Source organism: Nannobrachium achirus (genome assembly GCF_963921795.1).
Source record: "Nannobrachium achirus genome assembly, chromosome: 20".
NCBI classification, from domain to species: Eukaryota; Metazoa; Chordata; class Actinopteri; order Myctophiformes; family Myctophidae; genus Nannobrachium; species Nannobrachium achirus.
In genome coordinates, this window is record NC_137827.1 from 11,428,602 (window position 1) to 11,451,448 (window position 22,847).

Genomic DNA, 22,847 nt, shown 5'->3' on the forward strand with positions numbered 1-22,847 from the left:
CAACTCAATTACACATTGATTGAGCCTGTTCAACAAAAGACATGTAGTGTTGTTATCCGGACGGGCGTTGTGTGTGTGTGCTGTTGTCTGTGCATCTGCTGTCGCACCTGTGGGAGAGGGTGGGGTCAATTGTGTACAGGTTTCACACACACTTAAAGGAGAGTTCCGAAAGTACCCATTTTCTTACATTAATCTGATATACATAATGTATAATGTCCCAGAACGAGTGGAAACATTTTTTTTTGTTTGTATGTTTGTTTTTTGTTTTTCCCCTTCATCCCGAGTCCACGGCAGCTCCGATGGCGAGCAGTGGGGTCAAGAAGGACAAACACTGTGGAGAGTATTTCAGCATTATGAACAACATATCTACAAAAAAATACAAAATAAGCGATTCACCGATAGATCCCACTGCTCGCGATCGGAGTTACGGTGGACCTGGGATGCAGAAAGAATATATATTTTCCACTCGTTCTGGGATATTATAACATCAGATTAATGTAAGAAAATGGGTAGTCCGGAATTCCAAATGAACCCTAGCGAACATTTTGGCCAGAATAGCTGGTCTACAAGCTCACAACACACACACTGTGAGGCGTTGAGAGCTTGTAAATTGGCTATACTTTCAACAAAGATTTGGCAGAGGGGGGGAAAAAAGAAAAATAGTACAGTACAGTATAGACCCCTGGGGGACTCGGTGAGTTGGGTCAATTAAGTATACTAGACGCTGCGTGTCGGCGACCTGGCCAACTCGGAACAATGTAAATAGGGAATGAATGCCCCGCCCTTTAGGACCCGTTTTGACCATCTGTCTGCCTGTGTCCATTTATGCCCATATATGGAGATATCTGTATCTGTCTGTCTGTCTGTCGGCGTCCATTTTATGTCCATATATGGAGATCACTGCAGTTATAGTTCTGGGTCCATTTTATGCCCAGATATGGAGATATCTGTCTATCTGCGTCCATTTTATGCCCATATATGGAGTATCTGTCTGTGCCTCCAACTGTGTTGCAGACACAGTGCCGGTTCCCCCTTTAATGCAAACCTCATTATACCTGTTGTCATAGGACCCGTTTTGAACATCTGTTTGCCTGTGTCCATTTATGCCCATATATGGAGATATCTGTATCTGTCTGTCTGCGTCCATTTTATGCCCATATATGGAGATCTTTGACCATCTGTTTGCCTCTGTCCATTTATGTCCATATATGAAGATATCTGTATCTGTCTGTCTGCAATCCATTTTATGCCCATATATGGGGGCATTCATTTTATGCCCATATATGGAGAACGCGCGTGCCCGTGGGACGAACGGTTCTCGAGATACGCGGATTACATACACAATACATACACACTCACAGAGATTTTTTGTTGACTCATGTGGCGTACGTGATGTCAGAGCCTTTTATGAAGTGATGTCACAATGAGTCAGAGCTTTCGCCGATTTCCTCCGGAACAGCCTGATGTCAACTATCAACCCCGCATAAGGAGATTCCGAACGTTTCGCGCCGGTTCTGGAAAACTGCGCGTCGGGTCGGGTCGAGACCCGGCACTGCACTCCGTGCCGCGGCGGGGAACGCGCGTGCCGAATCTGAAGCCGGTGGGACGAACGGTTCTCGAGATACGCGGATTACAGACAGACAGACAGACAGACACACACGCAGAGACTTCTCGCATTTATAGATAGATAAGGTTAAAGTGGTTAATCAATTAATTATGAGAGACCCATGAGATGATTTGACGGTAGAGCAATGCAAAGCATCATGTTTGTGAATTCATCATCTCAACACTAATCAACACAGTATGTACGCTCAATAGCCCAGTCCTCTGACTGCATTGGATTTATTATAGTTTGTTGTTTCTGGTGTTTAGACACTGATACATTCTAACTGTATGTATTGTAAACCGGTGAGGTTCTCGTCTATGCCTTCCTTGGGTTCCTTGGCAAAATGTTGAACAAATTGTGAAAATAAACAGACACCCGGGAAGCCAGATCACAACCAATCATGGATAAACAAAACAAGAGGATTTCATATTGATATTGGACTGGTCTGTATTTGGCATCGAAGGCAGCATTGTGTCTAGAAACAACAAATCCTTCTCAAACGCAGAACTAAATCCCAGTCTGGTTCTGTCGCCAACAGAGGCCAACCGTTATGTCTATATTTGGCGTCTCTATTTGGGCATGTTGTTGCGACCGTCAGGGAGCAGTTTACTATGAAAACCTCCACCGGCCGTCCGTCCGTCGGTCGGTCACACGTCACACCTTTGCCCTGCTCATATCTCCGCATCAGTATATAGGGCTTGTTTGTTTATTGTATGACATCACGCCACATCATCAGCTGTGGACTCTGTGATGTCATCGTATCGCATCAGTATATAGGGCTTGTTTGTTTATTGTATGACATCACGCCACATCATCAGCTGTGGACTCTGTGATGTCATCGTATCTCCATATATGGCCATCTCCGTATATGGAGATATAAGTCGTCCATGCCCAAGTATGGGCTGGTGAGGTCAGACTTTGTGTGATGCGTAGGTTATCTCCATATATGGAGATTCAACATTCCAGGTGTAACTATGGCTACCCGTATGACGTGATAGGTGGAGGTTGTGATATTTGTGGAGATAAGCGACCAACGGTCGCTTATCTCCCGATTAGGGAGTCTTACTGGTTATAGTTCATTTATATTTTTGTGAGCTTGTTGTAGATCAGCTATTTTCAGCCAAGAAATTTGGCATTCAGGTAAGAATGTATTTTTTTAACCTAAATATACTAAGAAATGACTGACATGTTTGACCATGTTATACTTTAAAAAGAACATTGACAGTGGAAATAGCTGATCTACAAGCAGAGATCTGCTATTTCCACTACTTTTGAAAATATATGAACACTTTTCAAAATGAAAAAAATAATTGCGATTATGTCAAACAATTAGACGATTATGTGTACTAATTGTGACAGGCCTAGTGGTGTGTTGCCTGAGGGTCATGGAGAGCTTCTCCGTACCTTGCAGGCGGAGGCCAGCAGGGCGGCGGCAGTGTGCTCTCTCCTCACAGGCAGCTGGACCGTCAGGTTGTCCGGCAGGAACACACTGCAGGTCAGCACCTCGCTGCCGCTGCTCTCCCACACACCGCCCTCGGGGGGCGACATGGAGTAGATGCTGCTCAGCACGTCCAGCCTCTGCTCAGACAGGGAGGGATAGAAACATAGGAAGGAGATCAGAACGGGTACACTATAATGTCTATCATTATTTTATGCTTTAACTATTGAAAAATAGCAGATATACAGTACAAGCTCACATCGCGCTGCAAGCTTGTAGATCTGCTATCTTTGAAAAATCATGAAAATTCGAATTTTGACCCGATTCTATAAGTGTCTTTTGAATCCTTCTAAGGTTTTTTGAAAAACCTATGTTTCTATGTCAGCAATCTGGCCAGCCATCGTCAAAGAAAAGGTAATTTTCACTTAAATGGAGCTCAGTTGGTCTGTTCTTGAGAGAATACTATGTCAGTGGTTCTCAAACCTTTTCATGTGAAGGACCCCCAAAATTATATGTATTTGTCCACGGACCCCCATCTCAAAATATTTAGTTCCAGGGACCACCCAGAAGCAAAATTTGAGTTACAAACGTTCGCTTTGAAAATACATATTCAAAGATTTGCACACATTTTCACGACTTTTTCCAAAAAAATTGCAGATCTACAAGCTCGCAGCGCGGCACTCTGTGCCGCGCTGTGAGCTTGTATATCTGCTATTTTTCACTGGTTAAAGCATTCGATAATTCTAGGCCTAAATGGGTTAAAAAAACAACGTTTCCAATGCCACCTTTTGAAGTACTGCACAAGAAAAACATGAGCAATGATAAGGTCAAATGATTCCATCCAACAACTGAGGACCCATGTGATCAAAAGCACAGAAACTTGTTTATAAACATAAGATTTGCTACAAAAACTGATCATACAGTCAAGCCAGAGAGAGAGAGAAAAAAAGAGAAAGAGAGAAAAAGAGAGAGACAGAGAGAGGGAAAAAAAGGTGTGGAGTATGAGAGAGAAAGATTGCGAGAGAGAGAGATAGAGAAAGAAAGATAAGAGAGGAGACAGCAAAAGAGAGAGAAATGGAGACAACACAGACAGAAAGAGGACAAAGAATAAGCAAAGGCAAACAAATCAATGAGCTTCCATTAGTCTAAATGTGGGGCCTGGCAGTGGTTCAAAGTGCTGAGTAAAGTTGTCATGCAATTAAGCCTCTCAGAAAGTAACTCGACAACGCAGACACCAGGCTTTCCACATAATATCACGGTAATGACCGTGTACGCATGCTGACTGGCTGCGGAGCCATTGGCGCGTCTGGGGGGGTGGTTGTAGATCTGCGGAGTGCCGCGTCTTTGCAAAAGACCAATTTGGTTTCCTTAAAAGCCATCCGCGTCACTTTGCGTCCAGTGGTGGAGTAGAAGAAATCAGAGCGCAAGCCCTTTGAGGGAAGCCATTTGAGGGCAATTATCTCCCCGCGGGATTAACTGTGGGGTTTTGAGTTGGGTATTAATGCTGGGGTTAGCTCGCCACTGGGGCGCACGGGCGGCCATTCTGGGGGTTTTGGTTGCGACTCTGTGTCTCTGGAGAGGGGGAAAGGGACCACTGTTGCATTGTGGGAAGAAGAGTGGGGGTGACGCCAGAAGTGTGGCTTCGGAACCACAACTATCAGGGCTCGACATCTTGAGGAAATACTCAATCGTGCCAAATGCGCCCAAAACCTCAAGGGTTGACGCAAAACCAATGAGTCAGCACGTCTGACCAAAAACTGTTTAGGGGGGGTTCCTTCTCGGCTAGACCGAGCGAGATTGAGACATTAAGAGTGACCTACTGTTGGGGGGGGTCTGGGAGCATGGTGAGTTGTTCACCCCATTGTGGGACCACCACCGCAAGAGTAAGCCAAGTGGTGTGTCTGTCTGTGTGAGGCTGGGAGCGTTGTATGTGTCTCTGACTGTGTGTGTGTGTGTGTGTGTGTGTGTGTGTGTGTGTGTGTGTGTGTGTGTGTGTGTGTGTGTGTGTGTGTGTGTGTGTAGGGCTGTCACGATTATGACATTTTTACGTGACGATTAATTGTCATTAACAATTTCATTGTGTTTTTGTCGTTGACAATTACATTTCTGTTTGGCTTTTAGGCTTTGAAGTTGCACATGGTAGATATGACACATAACCTAAATATACAAAGAAATTACTGACATATTTGACAACTTTATACTTAAAAAAGAACATTGATAGTGGAAATAGCCGATCTACAAGCTCACAACGCGCCGCATCGCGACACGTTGTGAGCATGTAGATCTACTATTTCCACTTTTTTTGTTTACTTTAAAAAGAAATGTATGTGTGTGTGTGTCTTTGTGTATTGCCACTGATGCGTCACCTCGCCTCGAACAGGAGAGCCTTTAGAGATGTTTTCCCCTGAGACCAAATGTCTGAGTAGTAAACTGAGGTGCTTTTGATTCAGGCCATAAGTGTCACCATCACACACACCAACCCCGACCCCAAACACACACACACACACACGCGCGCGCGCGCGCACGCACGCACGCACGCACGCACGCTGGCCGGGACAACAAAGCCGCATTCTGACCAGCATGGCTACATGGGCGTACAGACAAACATTCACCTAGTTTTTCCAGCAACAAGTCCCTGTGACTTAAGTTGTTATGCCAGGCAATGCCAAGATAAATGCTACCAATGTTCCTGTTGGCTTGATCAATGGCTACCAATGTTCCTGGTAGCCTATTCAATGGCTACTAATGTTCCTTTTGGCTTATTCAATGGCTAACAACATTTCAATCAAGTGGATATGTTTCCTAAATCTGCATGCAGGTAACATTCAACTCTAGAAATAAGCTAAATACACTGTATTTTACACAGATCTAGGATTGAGCAAATCGTGTGATTGTGAAGGTACTTTTTGTGTTTTAAGTGTAGTTTGCTGTATCACCTAAGACTCCCTAATCAGGAGATAAGCGACCGTCAGTTCAGCAGTGTCCAAAAATGTGGTTGAAAAAATCGGCCTGATGGTGGTGCTAAATGGGACAGATACATGTTGATGACATGACTTTAGAGATACTGTGTACTGCTTTGTGTGATTTTAGGGCAAAATCTGTAGGAGCATTGTCCAAAAATGTGTTTTGCAAGAATCGGCCTCATGGTGGCTTTTAAAAAAAAAAAATTGTTGTCATTTTCTTCAGCTTGTGGGGTCGTGTTTACAAACCGGGGTGGCGAGAACATGAGTCGATAATGTGCATAACCGCCATCACCACGTCACAATTTAAGCAAACGTGGCGTGACTGGAAAACCGACAGAGATTTGGTAGCCGACACGACAGTCAGTGACCCTGTGGGCTGTGTGTGAGTAACTGTACACTCATTCAGAGAGCCAGAGAGGTTGGAACACCAACCGTTGCCTGGTCAACTTTCCATGAAGCTCTGCCAATGCTCCGGTCCAGACACGCGCTGCTCATCACCACTGTGGGCGCGTGCAGGGGCGTCACAAAGGGGGGGGGGGGGGGGGGGGGAGTGGGACTGAGTTACTAGGGCCCAAGGTGGAGGGGCCTTAAATATTTTATATTTTAGCTATTGAAAAATAGCAGATATACAAGCTCACAGCGCGGCTGCGAGCTTGTAGATCTGCTATTTTTTTAAAGTCGTGAAAATGTGTGCAAATCTTTGAATATATGTATTTTTTTAAGCGAACTTTTTTGTAACTCAAATTTTGCTTCTGGAAATGTTTTGAGATGGGGGTCCGTGGCCAAATACCTATCATTTTGGGGGTCCTTGACATTTGAGCACCACAGACATAGAAACGTAGGTTTTTCCAAAAACCTCAGAAAGATTTCGAAGACAGATGTTCAAGATTTTTCAAAAATTGCAGATCTACAAGCTCGCAGCAAATTCTTTGAGCTTGTATATCTGCTGTTTTTCAATAGTTAAAGCACAAAATGTGAGTGAATCATAACCCAGGGCCCAGAATTTGGTGCGACACCCCTGGGGCGTGCCAGAGAGAGATATGTATACATAGTCGTGGTCAGGTGGAAACCGTGTATGTCAAAAGCGGTTACATATGGAGAAGCATTAAAAGATGAAAATATTAAATGTGGAGAAGGTCTCTGAGCGACATCAACTATATGACATTTCGTCGGGTAGATAGCACATAATTATGTCCAAAACTGTTCAAGAGGTAAAAGTGACAGATCTACAAGCTCAAATGGCGTCGCTTCGCACTACGCGCCGAGGATCTGCTAATTTTGATGCTTTCGCGTAGTGCGATCACGTAGGGCAAGTGTCTTCAACAGGGGGTCCGGGACCGACCCATATAGGGGGTCCTCAGAGTTACTACAGGGGGTCCTCCAAATCTTTGGGTGATTTTTTTCCCCCGTTTTATACTAACCACTTGAAACCTAGCGTCCATATTCTGAGAAGTTTAGCCAAAAATAGCAGATCTACTGCGAGGCGTTGTGAGCTTGTAGATCGGCTATTTTCGGCAAAGATGGTGTTTGGTGTAGAGGGGAAAAGACTTTATTAAGTCTTGACAGTTCAAGTGGTTAAATATCTAAAAAATCTATGAAAAGGTTGTGGTCCGGGCGCATACCACTTAGGCATTGCCACGTAGGCATGGATGCCTGGCGGCGTCGCCGGTTCGATTCCCGATCCAGACACCTTTGCCACATGTCGCTCCCCATCTCCTCCCCCCCCCCCATTTCCTGTCAGTCTACTGTCCTATCCAATAAAGGCATAAAAAGTAGTGGGGGTCCCTGCTTCATCCCTCTCTCGACTAAGGGGTCCTTACTCCTTGGCCTGAAAACGTAGGGTGTTAATTTACAAAAATAATTAAAATATGGGGATAAGAGGTTTCTGCCCGACAGCAACGACATACGGCTGGGATCGGCCGGTCAAGCCGGTCATTCAGTGTTTCCTCTCGTGGGGCCTCCACCCTGCCTCCACCCTGCCTCCACCCTGGAGACTCTGAAGGAGTGGAATGTGGAGAAACGGACATTGAGTGACCGACCGCGGTTCAGGAAAAAAAAACGGACCGTCGTACCATAAATACACGCGCTGTGTGTTCCGTTTCACTTAGCAACTGACTAACACAAACATCACGGTACCAACCTGCTGCTGCTGGGTGCATGAACAAGGAACACAGATGACGATGACACATGCATGCAGCAGTCTCTCCACCTCCATTTCCCTACGTTACGTTCTATTACGGGGCCATTACACACGGTTTCCTCTGAAGGCTCCATCCGATTTCCTCTTTTAGATCTTACGGGACGTTTTGTGGGGGTTGCCCGGACGCGTGGCTGACCACGCGATCGCAATGACAGCGCTTCCATTCCGTCTGTAAGACCCGCGTTGCACGTCTTTCACCTTCACTGTCATCAGACCTAGTTTCCTATTTTTTCTTACATCTACAGTAAATAAAAGCAAAAGGCTGCATAAACTTATCGAAAGAAAAACATAGAAAAAGATGAAAAAATATCATTTTCATCCAGATAATGGATGATGGTGAGGTCATACACACTTAATGTACATACAACTTACATGCATGGGTAAAGAGTCTTACACAAAAATGGCAAAAGGAACTAGATGAAAAGAAATAAAAACAGATCTATCAATGGCATTAGTTGTCCTTCAGTAGCCCTGGCCCCTCACCTTTGCCATTTTCTACCTGGCGTCCCCATTTTGGGCATTTCATAGACAAAGTTCGCCACTGAACGAGCTACAAGCTCACACACACCACACGCCAAAGAGATTTGGTGTTGAGTGAAAAAGTAAAATGTACATTTACGTCACTGGGTTTGCAGTCTCGCGTGGCCAGACTGTTGCTTCCGCGATTTGCAAATGCTCCCGGCATACAGTCTGGGGCACGGAAATAGATACGATGAGTGCGAGATAGAGCGGATGTGATGCAACCGCTCCCTTGGTGCAGTAGCAATAACAAGTCCTACTGGAAGCGTTATGTCTCCTTTCAACATTTGTTGGGGCGTTATTTCGTCTTTCTCTGGTGTTATGTTGTGTTACTTCCATGATGTTTTCAAATGTTTTCTTAAACTATACACCCATTACAAGAATATGCCGCTTGAATGACTCTGTCTGTGCGAGTGTGCTTCTGTTATGTTTCCAATGGGACTACCAGGGGACTACAGTTCCGTGCAGCAGTGGCTACTTCCGATACTCGCCGTTTGGGAGCTGCCGTTCCAGACTCTATATAGCATTCGGAGATTTTGGAATAGTTGTCTGGCTACGTGAGACTACTGGGTTTGTGACTGATGTTTGGATTGTGTTTTGTGTATCATTGTGTTTACCCCAGCCCGAGCACACACCAAGACAACCGCCGTTCAATGTTTCATTGAAATGGGAAATCATAATTTACTACATCTGGTTCATCTCCAGCTGGCATCATTGTGGTCAGCTACCGACCCCTGAAGACAAGCTACTTCAGTACCACCACCACCACGCCCCAGGTGGATCAATATCCATCCACCCAGGTGGATCAGTAGTACCCCTCCCAAGGTGGATCAGCGCTGTGTGGGTGGTTGTGGCGTGTTTGTATAGTGGAGGAGGAACAATAAGCCATTCTGAATGAATGTTGACATTGGGCTCACCCCCTCATAATCCTCTTTACATGCAGTGGGTCCTGAACGGAGCTCCACAGTAGCAGTGTGTTGAGACAAAGACTGTTTGTACAGGAACACTCAACACCCGCGCGCGCGCGAGCACGTACATACATGGACTACACATGTAGTCGGGTGGAGGGTATGAAAATGACGGATCTGAACCCTAATTGACCTAAACGATTATCTATTTTCTTTTTCAAATGAAAGGACCCGTGAAATTGGTTCTGAGAGCCGAGTGGACGCGACACTCTTTTTAAAAGACGGACTTTAAAAGACGGACTGAGATTATTGCGACCGTAGGGAGCATTTACTATCAAAACCTCCACGGGCTGTCAGTCTGTCTGTCTGTGACACGTCACACGTCACACTTTTGCCCTGCTCATATCTCCACAACCGTTGCCCCCATCCATGCCAAATTTTGCACACACACTCCTTACCTGCCAAACTACAACCTCCAAGGACCCCCGGAGATCCAGGGACCCTCAGGTCCCTGGGGGACACCCAGGTGTAAAAAATGACCAAATGTGCAAAAATGACCAAATGACCACCCCAACGGGGCTGCTCACGGGGAATTCCTGGGGACCACCCACTCCTGGTGCTCCAGAATGGATGCAAAAGTGGTGACGCCCCCAGTGGAGGACCCCCTCCACTGCAGCTCACATAAAATGCCGTAACTCGGGCTGGGAGCGTCCGGGAGAGCCGGGGCCGGTACCTATTCGTCCGCCAAGGCAATGCGGAGACCCCACCCCTCATTTCTCACATGGCCCTCTTCTAGCGCCACCTTCAGGCCCATTTTTAAAACACATTTTTGGCCACTGCTCCTACATTTTTTGCCCTAAAATCACGCAAATCGCTACACAGTATGTTTACACTCATCCCATCAACATGAATCTGCCCCATATAGCGCCACCTTGAGGCCGATTTTTAAAAACAAATTTTTGGACACTGCTCCTACAGATTTTGCCCTAAAATCACGAAAATCACTACACAGTATGTCTACACTCATGTCATCAACATGGATCAGGAAGATTTTGGAAAAACACATTTTTGCCCTATTTGTGGATCTCCCGATTAGGGAGTCTTACTGGTTTTATGGACCCGACATGCATACCTAAAATGGCGTTCTAACAGACTAGATGTTATAGTTATATTCCATAATTAAACCTTCTGTAGCAGCTGTGTAGCAGCCTACAATAATAAGAGGTGAGATGACATTACAGAAAAATGACATGTTTTCACCTCGATGAATAAGGAATCCGTGATCGCTACACGGTCACGTTCCCATTCCTACAAGGTCACGTTCCCATTCCGTGGAGGTACAGTATGATTTGATGCGCTCTGAGTCTGAGTGCTCGCCGCGCTCATTGAACCGACAGTGGAACTGGCAGTAATCTGATCCCAGGTCAGTGTAATCATCGCAGCACTTTGTGCGTTGCTCTACAGGGACGTGCAGAGAATGTGAGAGAGGCAGGGGCTGACATTTCTAAAAAGGGCCTTTTGGTGAAGATATTGAAAATAGCAGATCAAATAGCTGCTATTTTCAGTGCTTGATACCGCACTGAAATAATCATAATCAAGTGAATACTGGAGATGTGGTGTAACAGCATGGATTTCTACACAGAGAGGGCAATTCTTTCAACATAAGATGCTACATTCAAGTTCAGGAGTGTTTGGACAAGGCAATTATTTTGAATGCTGCCTTCAGGTATGGCATGGAAAGAGGGGCATTTGCATTTCTTGAATGCTGCCTTCAGGTATGGCATGGAAAGAGGGGCATTTGCATTTCTTGAATGCTGCCTTCAGGTATGGCATGGAAAGAGGGGCATTTGCATTTCTTTCACCACAGTAAAAACTGCATTTATGGTCTGGGGAGGGCACTTTTTACAGACGGATAAAAAGGGCAGGGGCTCAAGCCACCTTTAATGTCTATGTGTGCATGTGCCTGCCCCCCACACAATACAGCACAGTAAAGCTGTGCACACACACACAGTAGCTCAGACATGCAGAAACGTGTTGCGGACGCACACACACACACACACACACACACTACTTGACTTCACTTCCGAGGATTAGCAGAACATTATTACTTGATAATTACAGGGATTCGAGTGAGCCAAAGCAGGACAGGAGAGGATGAAGTCACTCCGTGTGTCGGTGAAAATCAATACAGCTTTGGTTACCTCTTTTCTCTCTCTGTTTCTCTAACAGTCTAAATCCCCCTCTAAATCAAAATGGATTCCCTGAGACAAGTTGCTTTCCGTGTTCGCGCCCATACTCGAGGAAAGTCGATCGAAACTCCCGCCGCTAACAAACTGTGCGACACATTCCAGACAATAAAGCATCGGAGCTTTAAGAAAGACTGCCTTTGTGCCTGAAGTCACTTCCCTTCTCCGAAGCCGTCTGTAGGCAATTAACGGCGCTGGGGCGAGCTTTGACACAAGCCACATTCACCATTTACCCCCTCCACACACACACACACACACACACACAGTAGCATAACGTTGTTGTCCGGTGAAAACCTTGTATGTCCAAAACTCCTCGTTTCGCATTTATCATTTAAAAATGTATTTAAACTAGGGAAAACAGCTGATCTACAAGCACACAACGCCTCGCACCGCGAGGCGTTGTGTGCTTGTAGATCGGCTGTTTTCACTACCTTTGTGCAACGGCCTTGTATGATGAAGCAGGGCTTTACGTTGCGAAAAAAAACTTACAAATTTGAAACTTGGAGATACAAGGTTTCTACCCGACAGTGACGATGAATGAATGAGTCACTGTATCCTGTTTGGGGAAGAAGAAGAGTGGTCTTCAGAAACACACTGCTTCTTCTGCTTGGTCTAAAACTGTCCATTTATCCTCATCTTTTGCGTGTCAAGACATTAATCGCTTCAGAAGATCGGGGCGGCACTTTGAAGAGGAGGTCCTCTGTGCATGAAAGAAGCCCAGAAGGCTGGAATGATGGAAGAGTCCCCACCGGGGGGAGGAGGACAACGATGGCTCTGTGACCAAGCTGCTGCCATCCCAGATGCCACCCAAGGCTATTTAAACTCCATAGATGCAATGGTGTCGCTTATGGTTGCCGGAAAGATATTCAAGCCACTGTAACACTGCGTCGCGTTGCTGTTGTTGTACCTTGGAGCAGTGGTTCTCAACCTTTTCAGGCCGTGACCCCCAAAATAATCATATTTTTACTGATGAGTTGAGGCATTACATTTTGTATAACACGGTTCTATTGTGAAAATAGCAGATCTACATGCTCACAACGCCTCGTGTTGCGAGGCGTTGTGAGCATGTAGAGCGCCTATTTTCACAATTTCTGCCTCTAACATTTCACAATTTGTTTAATTTGTCATTTTAGAGGCATTAAAAAAGTACTTAAATTGTCACTTTAGAAATGTGCATGTACCCTCTATACAATTTATGTTGGTTTGTTTACTATTGAGAGAGAAAACAATGTTGCACATTAAGGTAATCATCTGGGGACCCCCAAAAAATATTTGGGGACCCCCCTGGGTCCCACAACCCACAGGTTGAGAACCACTGCCTTGGAGCATAAATTAGGGTTCGGCTCTTAAACCCCCAGCATTCGTACCACTGGGAAAGATTTTGCAGGAAAATAGCAGATCGACAAGCCCTCGACGCGTCACACTCGATTGGGTATTTTCTGCGAAAACAAAACATCTGAAAAGACACTAGTATGGAGCCCTGAGGGACTAGTCTAAACCATGCTCTATGGGGTTTACATGGTTAAAGATGCAGTGCCATGATCAGGTATTCTGATTATACTAGGAGGAAGATCTTTTCCCAAAAAGTGTACAGAAAGAGTTAAATTTATGTTTTATGTGGCCACACCCACCAGTTCATTAAGTATGCCTGGTTGTAAGGTGCTGAAGTTAGCCACACCCACAGTGTTGGGTGAATGGTAAAAGGGGAGGGGGTGATTATATGATGTCATTTATGTGTTTTTGGATCTGATTCTGCACTTTTGACCCACAAGTTGTCAGCCATCCAAAATTCAAAGGGAATACATAATTGCTCATAACAACCACACCAGGGGGTCTAATGAAGTACTGTCAACCTCCTAGACACATGAAAACCAGAAAAAGAGCAAAACAATGGCACCACCTCTTTATGCTAGGAAGAACGGGCCTGCAGTGCACACTGCCGTGACATTCTCAGACGGGACGGAATTCCCCTTCAAAATGTCCAACTTTAAATACTTTAACGCACACGCATGCACACAAGGGCGCGTGATGGCCGGCGCAAACAAGACTTTGACTCTTGTGCTCCTGCGTGACACTTCTCAACGCAGTTGTTAAAGCCCAAAAGAATTCCCAAGACTGACATTTATTTTCAGACCATGCCACAATGTGTGATTTTAGAAACACCAATGTTTGGGGTGTTTCCCTGAAGTTCTGAACTGCCTTCAGTGAGGGGCCTTTTCCACCGGTAAAGAACCGGTTCTGGTTCTTTCTCCCACCTATGGGATGAACCAGAGGTGTGCTTTTCCACCGAGAACCGGAGTTGGTTCCGGACCATAAAAGTTGGTTCGGAACGGGAACCACAAAATCCTTGTTTTTTTGTGGTTCCAGAGACAAATCCTTGGCTCTGGTTCAATCTGGTGGAAACGCAAGCCGGTTCGCAAGAATGAACCAAGGTTCCAAGAAAGTTGAACCGGCACTGGTTCTGGAACCGGTTCTTTGCCGGTGGAAAAGGACCCTGAATGTGTGTGTGCCCCCCAATCCATGCTTCATTTTATAGAAGTATCTTCTGAAGTTCTGTTGTATTATATTGCTAGTCTGGCCAATTCAAATACTCATGTCTTAAAAAAGTGTTTTGACGACTTTGTCATCGCTACACCTCCCCCTTATTTATTATTATTTAATTTCTTTTGGCAGATCTGCAAAAGCCCCTATGGACTCCTCCAGACTGAAATCAGTCCCCAGGACTGAGAACTTTAACCCTTGTCTCAAGCCTTCCATCATCTCTTGTCTGGTGATAACTAAGAGGCCCTGCACCTCGTCCTCCAGCCACCGTCCAGATGCAGGGCAGAGGGAGAAGAACCGGTGAAAATGTCTCTGGTTGGATGTGCTGCTGTCTGCCTGTCTGTCTAGCAGCCAGACACCTGCAGATAAACATGAAAGGATACCCGGCTTTGATCCGCAACACATATTTCATACAGACTGACAGACACAGACGAGCACACGCGCGCGCACACAGACACACACTCTCTCATTACACCTCCGCAGGGACGTGCAGAGAATGTTAGAGAGGCAGGGGCTGACACTTTTAAAAGTGCCTTTTGGTGGAAATATCGAAAATAGCCGACCTCCAAGCTCATAACGTGTCGCGCTGCGACACATCGTGAGCTTGGAGGTCGGCTATTTTTGATACTTGATACCACACTTAACTAAGCATAATCAAGTCAATACTGGAGTTGTGGCGTAACGGCATGGATTTCTACACAGAGAGGGCAATTATTTCAACATAAGATGCTGCATTCAAGTTCAGAAGAGTTTGGACAAGGCAATTCTCTTTGATGCTGCCGTCAGGTATGGCAGAGATAAAAAACTGCTTTCGTTGTCTGGAAAGGGCACTTTTTTTTACAGACAGATAAAAGGGCAGGGGCTCAAGCCCCCTTTGATATCTATGTGTGCACGTGCCTGCACCTTCGCAATCCTCTTCACAGACACACAGGACCGCGAAGGAAATGTATATCCTCACACAGTCTGTCTTCAAATGCATGACAGACGGCAAGGGTCAAAGGAGAAGGAGAGGTGCTTCTGCCGATTTCACCTCTGCAGTATACAGTATGCATGCAGTGATATGCAATAAACATACTCAGTGGCGTTTCTGAAAATTGTGGGGCCCCCCTGCGAGGAGGTGGGTGGGGGCCCTTTTGCAAATGATGATGGAGTTATATCTGTTCAATGCCCCCACAACCAGCGCTCGCGCAGATACTCTACCGACTCGTCGGGTCGAGGGGAGCACATATAAATACACAATTAAGCTTTTAATACCACAACTTTTACACCACCAACAAGTGGAGTATGAACATGATTAGTGCCAACACTACCAGAGGGAGCTTGACACTAGAAACACAGCTGTAAACACAAAGCAATCTGTTGGACATTGTGTTTGATATGTCCATTCTAAACAACTGTTGCAGTGGGCCGCTACACTGATGCTGACCTCTCTCTCTCTCGCAGCTCCTACACTTGGAAAGGAGTCAGCTTAGGTGGTTCGGGCATCCAGTACGAATGCCTCCCGAGCGCCTTCCTAGGAAGGTCCTCGATGCACGTCCCACTGGGAGGAGACCCCGTGGCAGACCAAAGACCAGATGGAGGGATTATATCTCCAAACTGGCTTGGGAACGCCTCGGTATACTCCCTGAGGGAGTGGAGGAAGTTGCTCTGGATAAGGAAATCTGGAGGTCTCAGTTGGAACTGTTACCCCCGAAGCGGTTGAAGATGGATGGATGGATGGACGATGCTGACCTTCAAAGCAGCCAAAGGTACGGCTCCTCCATACCTCCAAAACCCTACAACCCCACCCGTTCACTCAGATCAGCTAACACAGGGATGTTGCCAGAACCCTCGCTAAAAGCTCCAGGACAAAAATCCACTCTTGTCCTAGACAATTTGCCCTCCTGGCCCCCAAACTGTGGAATAAACTCCCTGTCGCACTTAGAACTACAGACTCACTCCCTAGCTTCCGCCGTCTCACCTCTTCAGACTCCACCTAAACCCATAGCACTACTGTAACACTCAATGACCATACATGAAGCTAGATAGCATTTTTAGGTTTTAGAAACATTCTTTACTGATTAGGTGCGTGGTCTACCTATGTCATTGTTTTTTTTCTAGATTGATATTCCTACGCATTGTTATATTGTTGTTGATGTACTGACATATTATCTTGCTTATTATATTGATGTATTACCTGCTTATTGTAAGTCGCTTTGGATTAAAAGCGTCTGCCTAAATTGCAAATTGTCACCTTTTTTGTTGCTTTCCCCCCTCCCGTCTTTCTGCTTTCCTGAGGACCAAATATAAACCGCACATGTGAGAAGAAGGAGACTGAATGTCATCACTTTACCTCGTGGCTGCTGGGAGGCAGGCAGTAATGTTGACCGCCAGCGTCACCGTCAAAGATCTGAAACACCAGACAAAACAAAGGACTTCATTAAAAGAGACAATTAGACCGACAGAACTAACCACACACACACACACACACACACACACACACACACACACACACACACACACACACACACACACACACACACACACACACACACACACACACACACACACACACACACACACACACACACACACACACACACAGATTCATCAGCGATGAAGCATACAAGGGTGACCTGTATCAACACAATATCGTTAGCTACACACACACAGCTAATTAAAAACCAATGCCGGTAATCACTCAGCGCTTTGATGCATATTTCCACTTGCCTTTGAGGATCCGGGGGGCCGTAATAAGCTGTGTGTGTGTGTGTGTGTGTGTGTGTGTGTGTGTGTGTGTGTGTGTGTGTGTGTGTGTGTGTGTGTGCGCGTGCATGCGTGCGTGCGTGCGTGCGTGCGTGCGTGCGTGCGTGCGTGTGTGTGAGGCGATCTTCCTACGTGCCAGTTTAAGGGAGAGAGAGAGATGAAAAGGAGCTGCAGTCCAAGTCATGAATGAGTTCACCGTTTCTCCATCTATACAGTATTTCCACCCTCTGACTTCCTCTCTCCCCCCCAATCTCGTCTTTTTCCATCGAGTCCATCCATCTCTCTTCCTCATCTTTGCTGTCAGCGCCTCCAAATCATCATTCATCCGTCTAGTCATCTATGCTGCTCTATCTCTCGTTATTGTACTGTAGATCAGGGGTCGTCAACGTTTTCAGGCCAAGGACCCCTTAGTCGAGAGAGAGATGAAGCAGGGACCCCCACAACTTTTTCATAGATTCCATATAGTTTCATTGTTTGACAGCACAATCATCAGTGTATCTTTCAGATACTCAACCGTCAATAGTTAATAAACTTGACCTTTCACTCTGTACTTGGTCTGCTCTTTTCCCCCTCTACACCAAACCTCTTTGCAGAACATAGCCGTACATGCTCACAACGCGTGAGCATGTAGATCGGCTATTTTCACAATTTCTGCCTCTAATATTTGACAATTTGGCCAATGTTTAATTTGTCATTTCAGAGTTATTAACAAAATTAATAACCAAAGACAATGCATAGCTATTTTTTCCAGGACCTTCCAGGACCCTTGATCAATTCTAAAACTTTTCCAGTACTGGAAAAAATATCTTTACTGATTTCAAAATATTTCCAGGAATTTCATGACCGTGGGAACCCTGATCTCAATATAGATCTGGTCTTCTATTCTTCGATGATATACTGTGTATATCTATTCTATTGGGAGAGTTCAACATGTTAGTCAACCGTAACGTGGGTGATCAAAGATGGGCAGGGACGTGCTGGCCATTGGGAAAAGCGGGACAACTCCCCAACGGCCGGTTCATTCTCGGCCGGTCCAGGCCGGGCCATTATTATTCATGTAATTGGCCCACTGGCTTGTCACTTGGTCATGATCTGAAATGGCAAATATTTGAGTGCTATAGAGAGAGATCTCTCTCGCTATAGCGCGCAATGAGGGCCTCTCCAACTCGTTTTCCCAGGCTGAATCAGGGGCCCAGCATGTCCCTGAAGATGGGCATTTTACATTCCATACAAGACCATGTGTCCTGTCAGTATTTCTTTGACCTTTTGCTGAAAAATTTGGGGAATTCAGAGGAACTGATGAACATGTCATTGATCAAATAACAAACGCTGCTCACTGGTCAGAGGTCAATCTGACCCTTAACACAAACCACCCGACATCATTATTAGAACATGAAAAACCCCAAAACAACAACCTCTGGATCCCAATTAAGACTGGGGTCTTCAACAGGGGGTCCGGGACCCCTAGGGGAGTCCTCAGAGTCACGACAGGGGGTCCTCCAAATCTTTGTGTGATAGAAACCTTTTTTCTCCTTTTCTATAACCACTTGAACCCTAGTGTCCATATTCTTAGAACTTTAGCCAAAAATAGCAGAGATACGCAGCGCGAGGCGTTGTGAGCTTGTAGATCAGCTATTTTTGGCAAAGAGGTTTTGTAGAGGGGGTGGGGGGGAGAGCAGAGTGAAAGTTTATAAAGTATTGACGGTTCAGGTTAAATATCTGAAAACACACATTGACATGAATCCAAAATACACTGACGATTGTGCTGTCAAACAATGAAACTATATGGAATCTATGATAAGGTTGTGGGGGTCCCTGCTTCATCTCTCTCTCAACTAAGGGGTCCTTGGCCTGAAAACGTTGAAGAGCCCTGTTCTAAGACAATGGGAACAGCGATGTGACCTTTGGGCCTCGGCGCTAACTCCCCCCTTCCTGTGCCAAGGTATATTTGTAAAGTGAGCAGTAAACAGCAGCACTTCGCCCCCAAAAGGCTGTTCGTTTTAGAGGCCCTTTAAAACAAACTCACACAAATCTTCCAGGCCTTTCTGGCTGACTTCCCAAAAAAACCTGACCTCTGAAAAACTCCCTTACGGTGCAGGTCGAGTTGCTGAGAAGAACGGTCGGGGAGATGGGCGATGGAGGGGGGTCGGGGAGGGGGGCGATGGAGGGGGGGGGGGGGGGTTGATGACTTTGGGGCTAGTTTGGGATCAGGGTGTGAGGGTGGGAAATGGGAATTTGGGATCTAAAGGAGTAGTTCACCCCCAAAATGACTTTTTCTTCATTGATTACTAATGCCATGGAGACTTGAGTTCAATAATATATTGTTGCATTTGTCGCATTCCTAAGAAAATAATTTGATTACATATAAATGTACCCCCATTGATTCCGGATTGGGTCCGCATCCCCCATTGATTGAGAGAAAGAGAGAGAGAGAGAGAGAGAGAGGGGGGAGAGGGAGAGAGAGGGGGGGGAGAGAGAGAGAGAGAGAGAGAGAGAGAGAGATCTCCTAAATCCTTCTTCTAAATCAGTGGTGCTCAAACCTTTTTCATGTCAAGGACCCTCGAAATTACATGTATTTGGCCGCAGACCCTCATCTCAAAATATGTTGTTCCACGGACCCCTACAAGCAAATATTTGAATGACAAATGTTCGCTTAAAAAATATATATATTAAAAGATTTACACAAATGTTGTACACAAATGAGTCTCACATGGCTCTATATGTACGGTACTAGTGTTTCTTCTGTTTTTGAGGGGAAGGGCTTTCGCTGAAAACAGCCGACCAGACAAGCTCACGAGGCGTCGCGAGCTTGTCGATCTGCTATTTCCAGCCAAAGCTTTCCCCACATTACGGATGCTAGGGTTTAAGTGGTTAAGTGCGTGGGTGTGTGTGTGTGGGGAGCTCTGAAGTAACGCGGGAGGCTGTTTAATATTTAGCGTTCTCACATCGACCATCTGCTGCATGGCGGCAGTGCAGGGCTGAGCAGAGAGCAGCAGGGACGTGCAGAGAATGTTAGAGAGGCAGGGGCTGAAATGTCTAAAAAGGGCCTTTTGGTAAAAATATCGAAAATAGCTGACCTCCAAGCTCACAACGCGCCGCAGTGTTTTCAGTTCTTGATACCACGCTGAACTACAGCATAATCAAGTCAATACTGGAGATGTGCCGTAACAGATGTTTACAAATAAGAGGGCAATTCTTTCAACATAAGATGCTGCATTCAAGTTCAGGGGAGTTTGGACAAGGCAATATTCTCTTGAATGCTGCCTTCAGGTATGGCATGGAAAGGGGGGCATTTGCATTTCTTTCACCACAGCAAAAACTGCATTCATGGTCTGGAGAGGACACTTTTCACAGACGGATAAAAGGGCAGGGGCTCAAGCCCCCTTTCATGTCTATGTGTGCACGTGCCTGGAGAGCAGAGCATGCAGCTATATCTGCCACACATGGCTTTTTAATAATTCATGACTGCACTGTTGTAGCGCCAGCCAGCGCCACCTCAGCCTCCCGCGAAGCGAAATGGAACTGGGCCTCATTAGGCAGGCCGGCTGGAGATCCAAAATATTACCACACACACGTGCAGGGACAGGGGCGTCACAGGGGGGGGGGGGGGGGGGGGGTACTTAATTATTTAGCTATTGAAAAATAGCAGATAAACAAGCTCACAGTGCGGCACCGAGTGCCACGCAAATCTTTGAATATATGTATTTTTTAAGTGAACATTTGTAACTCAAATTTTGCTTCCGGGGGGTCCCTGGAACAAAATATTTTGAGATGGGGGTCCGTGGCCAAATACATATCATTTTGGGGGGTCACTGACATGAAAAAGTTTGAGCACCACCGACATAGAAACCTAGTTTTTTTTTTTTTTTTCCAAAAACCTTCAAAGACTTTTTCACCATTAATTTTTCAAAAAATAGCAGATCTACAAGCTCACAGCTGTGAGCTTGTATATCTGCTATTTTTCAATAGTTAAAGCACAAAACAACGCAGTGGATCCTTGTACCCAGGGCCCAGAGTTTGGTGCGACACCCCAGTGCAGGGATGTATATGTACATGCAGACAGTACCCTCATGCAAGCGCACGCACACACACACACACATGCGCACACACGCGCGCACACACCTGACAGAGCAGGTGGCGTGTGTGGAAGTGAGAAGAGGAAACACCCTGTATTGTTTCCAGCAGATGGCATGGCGTTCTGAAGACACGAACACGTCAACACCGCCCCCGTACCAGACCTTAAAAAACAGCCACTCTCAACCTTTTCATTTCGAAAATGTTTTGATATGGTTCAGTTCAGGCCACAGATCCCCTTTTGATATCGTTGTTGTCCAAGAAAATAAGGAAGCACTATTTAATGTCTGATTTGAAAATGTGTTGTATGCTGTGCTTAACAATAACAAATATTTGAAACAATATCGTTGTCGTCAGACAGAAACCCCTTATCTCCTATATTTAAAAAAGGGTTTGTGTTTTTGAGCGGTGCCAGACGCTCCAACACTTGACCGAGTGTGTACTGTATGTCTGTCTGTCTGTCTGTCCATATCAGTATGGCCTCAACAGCTGCAATACCGCTGGCTGACCAATCTTCAAGTGGCGCTGTTCAGCAGCCATGAAGTGTTTGAAGTGATACGGTGTGGCAGTGGTTCTCAACCTGATTTTGGGGGGTCCCCAGATGATTAACTTAATGTGCAATGTTGTTTTCTCACTCAACAGTAAACAAACCAACATTTTAAGTGTATAGAGGGTGTCTGCACATTTTTAAAGTGACAATCTAAGTATTTTTATACCTCTAAAAATTACAAATTAAACTTGGCCAAACTGTCAAATATTAGGCCCACAACACCTCACAACACAAGGCATTGTGAGCATGTAGATCTGCTATTTTCATAATAGAACCGTGTCATACACAATGTAATGCCTCAACTCTTAGTGCTCGTCAGGGTGGGGGGGGGGGGGGGGGGGGGGGGTCCCGGTTCAAATGGTCACACAAAAGCATCAAGAGTAGCAGATCTACGTGTCCAAGTATCGCACGGATCTGCGAGTAAATCGCACGTTGATTCGGGGGTCCTTGGCAACGCGAACGTTTGAGAACCGCTGAAATAAGACCACCTAGGGAAGGAAGAATGGTACCTGCAGGCTAGAGGAGGGTGGTGGGGGGGGGGGGGGGGTGGGGGGATTCCTGCATCAATAAATAACGGGCCTGCGTGAGTGTAATTACTAAGCTGACAGGATTTAGAACCCACTCCCCCCCCCCCCCCCCCCCCACTACCACCCCTCTCTGCACCTGGGTTGGGAACGTCCCCCCTGTGTTTACATTGATGCCAGGTTAGCTCATGTTTCTAATTCATTAAATCTTTTTTTTTTCTATTGGGAAGAAGTAATGCACTCACAGTGGTTTGGGCGAGTGTAGACTTCTTAGAATGTGTGTGTGTGTGCGTGTGTGTGTGGGTGTGTGTGCCTGTATGAGCCAATATGTGAGGTATGCATGTGCGTTCCATTGTGGTACTGCAAGTATATATTGTGTGTCTGCGTGCATACACACACACACGTATGTATGTATGTATGTATGTATGTATGTATGTATGTATGTATGTATGTATGTGTGTGTGTGTGTGTGTGTGTGTGCGTGCGCGTGCGTGCGTGCGTGCATGCGTGCGTGCATGCATGCGTGTGTAACC

General features: G+C 45.8%; 1 protein-coding gene across 1 annotated transcript in view; it reads right to left on the minus strand.

Annotated features, from left to right (window-relative positions):
* tiam2a (TIAM Rac1 associated GEF 2a) overlaps window positions 1–22,847 on the minus strand; it is a 141,594-nt gene that overhangs the window by 64,711 nt on the left and 54,036 nt on the right. Inside the window, exons 13-14 of the mRNA XM_080750603.1 lie at window positions 16,754–16,810; window positions 3,011–3,184 (exon numbers count right to left, since the gene is read on the minus strand). Coding sequence (XP_080606729.1) covers window positions 3,011–3,184; window positions 16,754–16,810 — 231 coding nt within the window. The remainder of the gene's footprint in view (window positions 1–3,010; window positions 3,185–16,753; window positions 16,811–22,847) is intronic.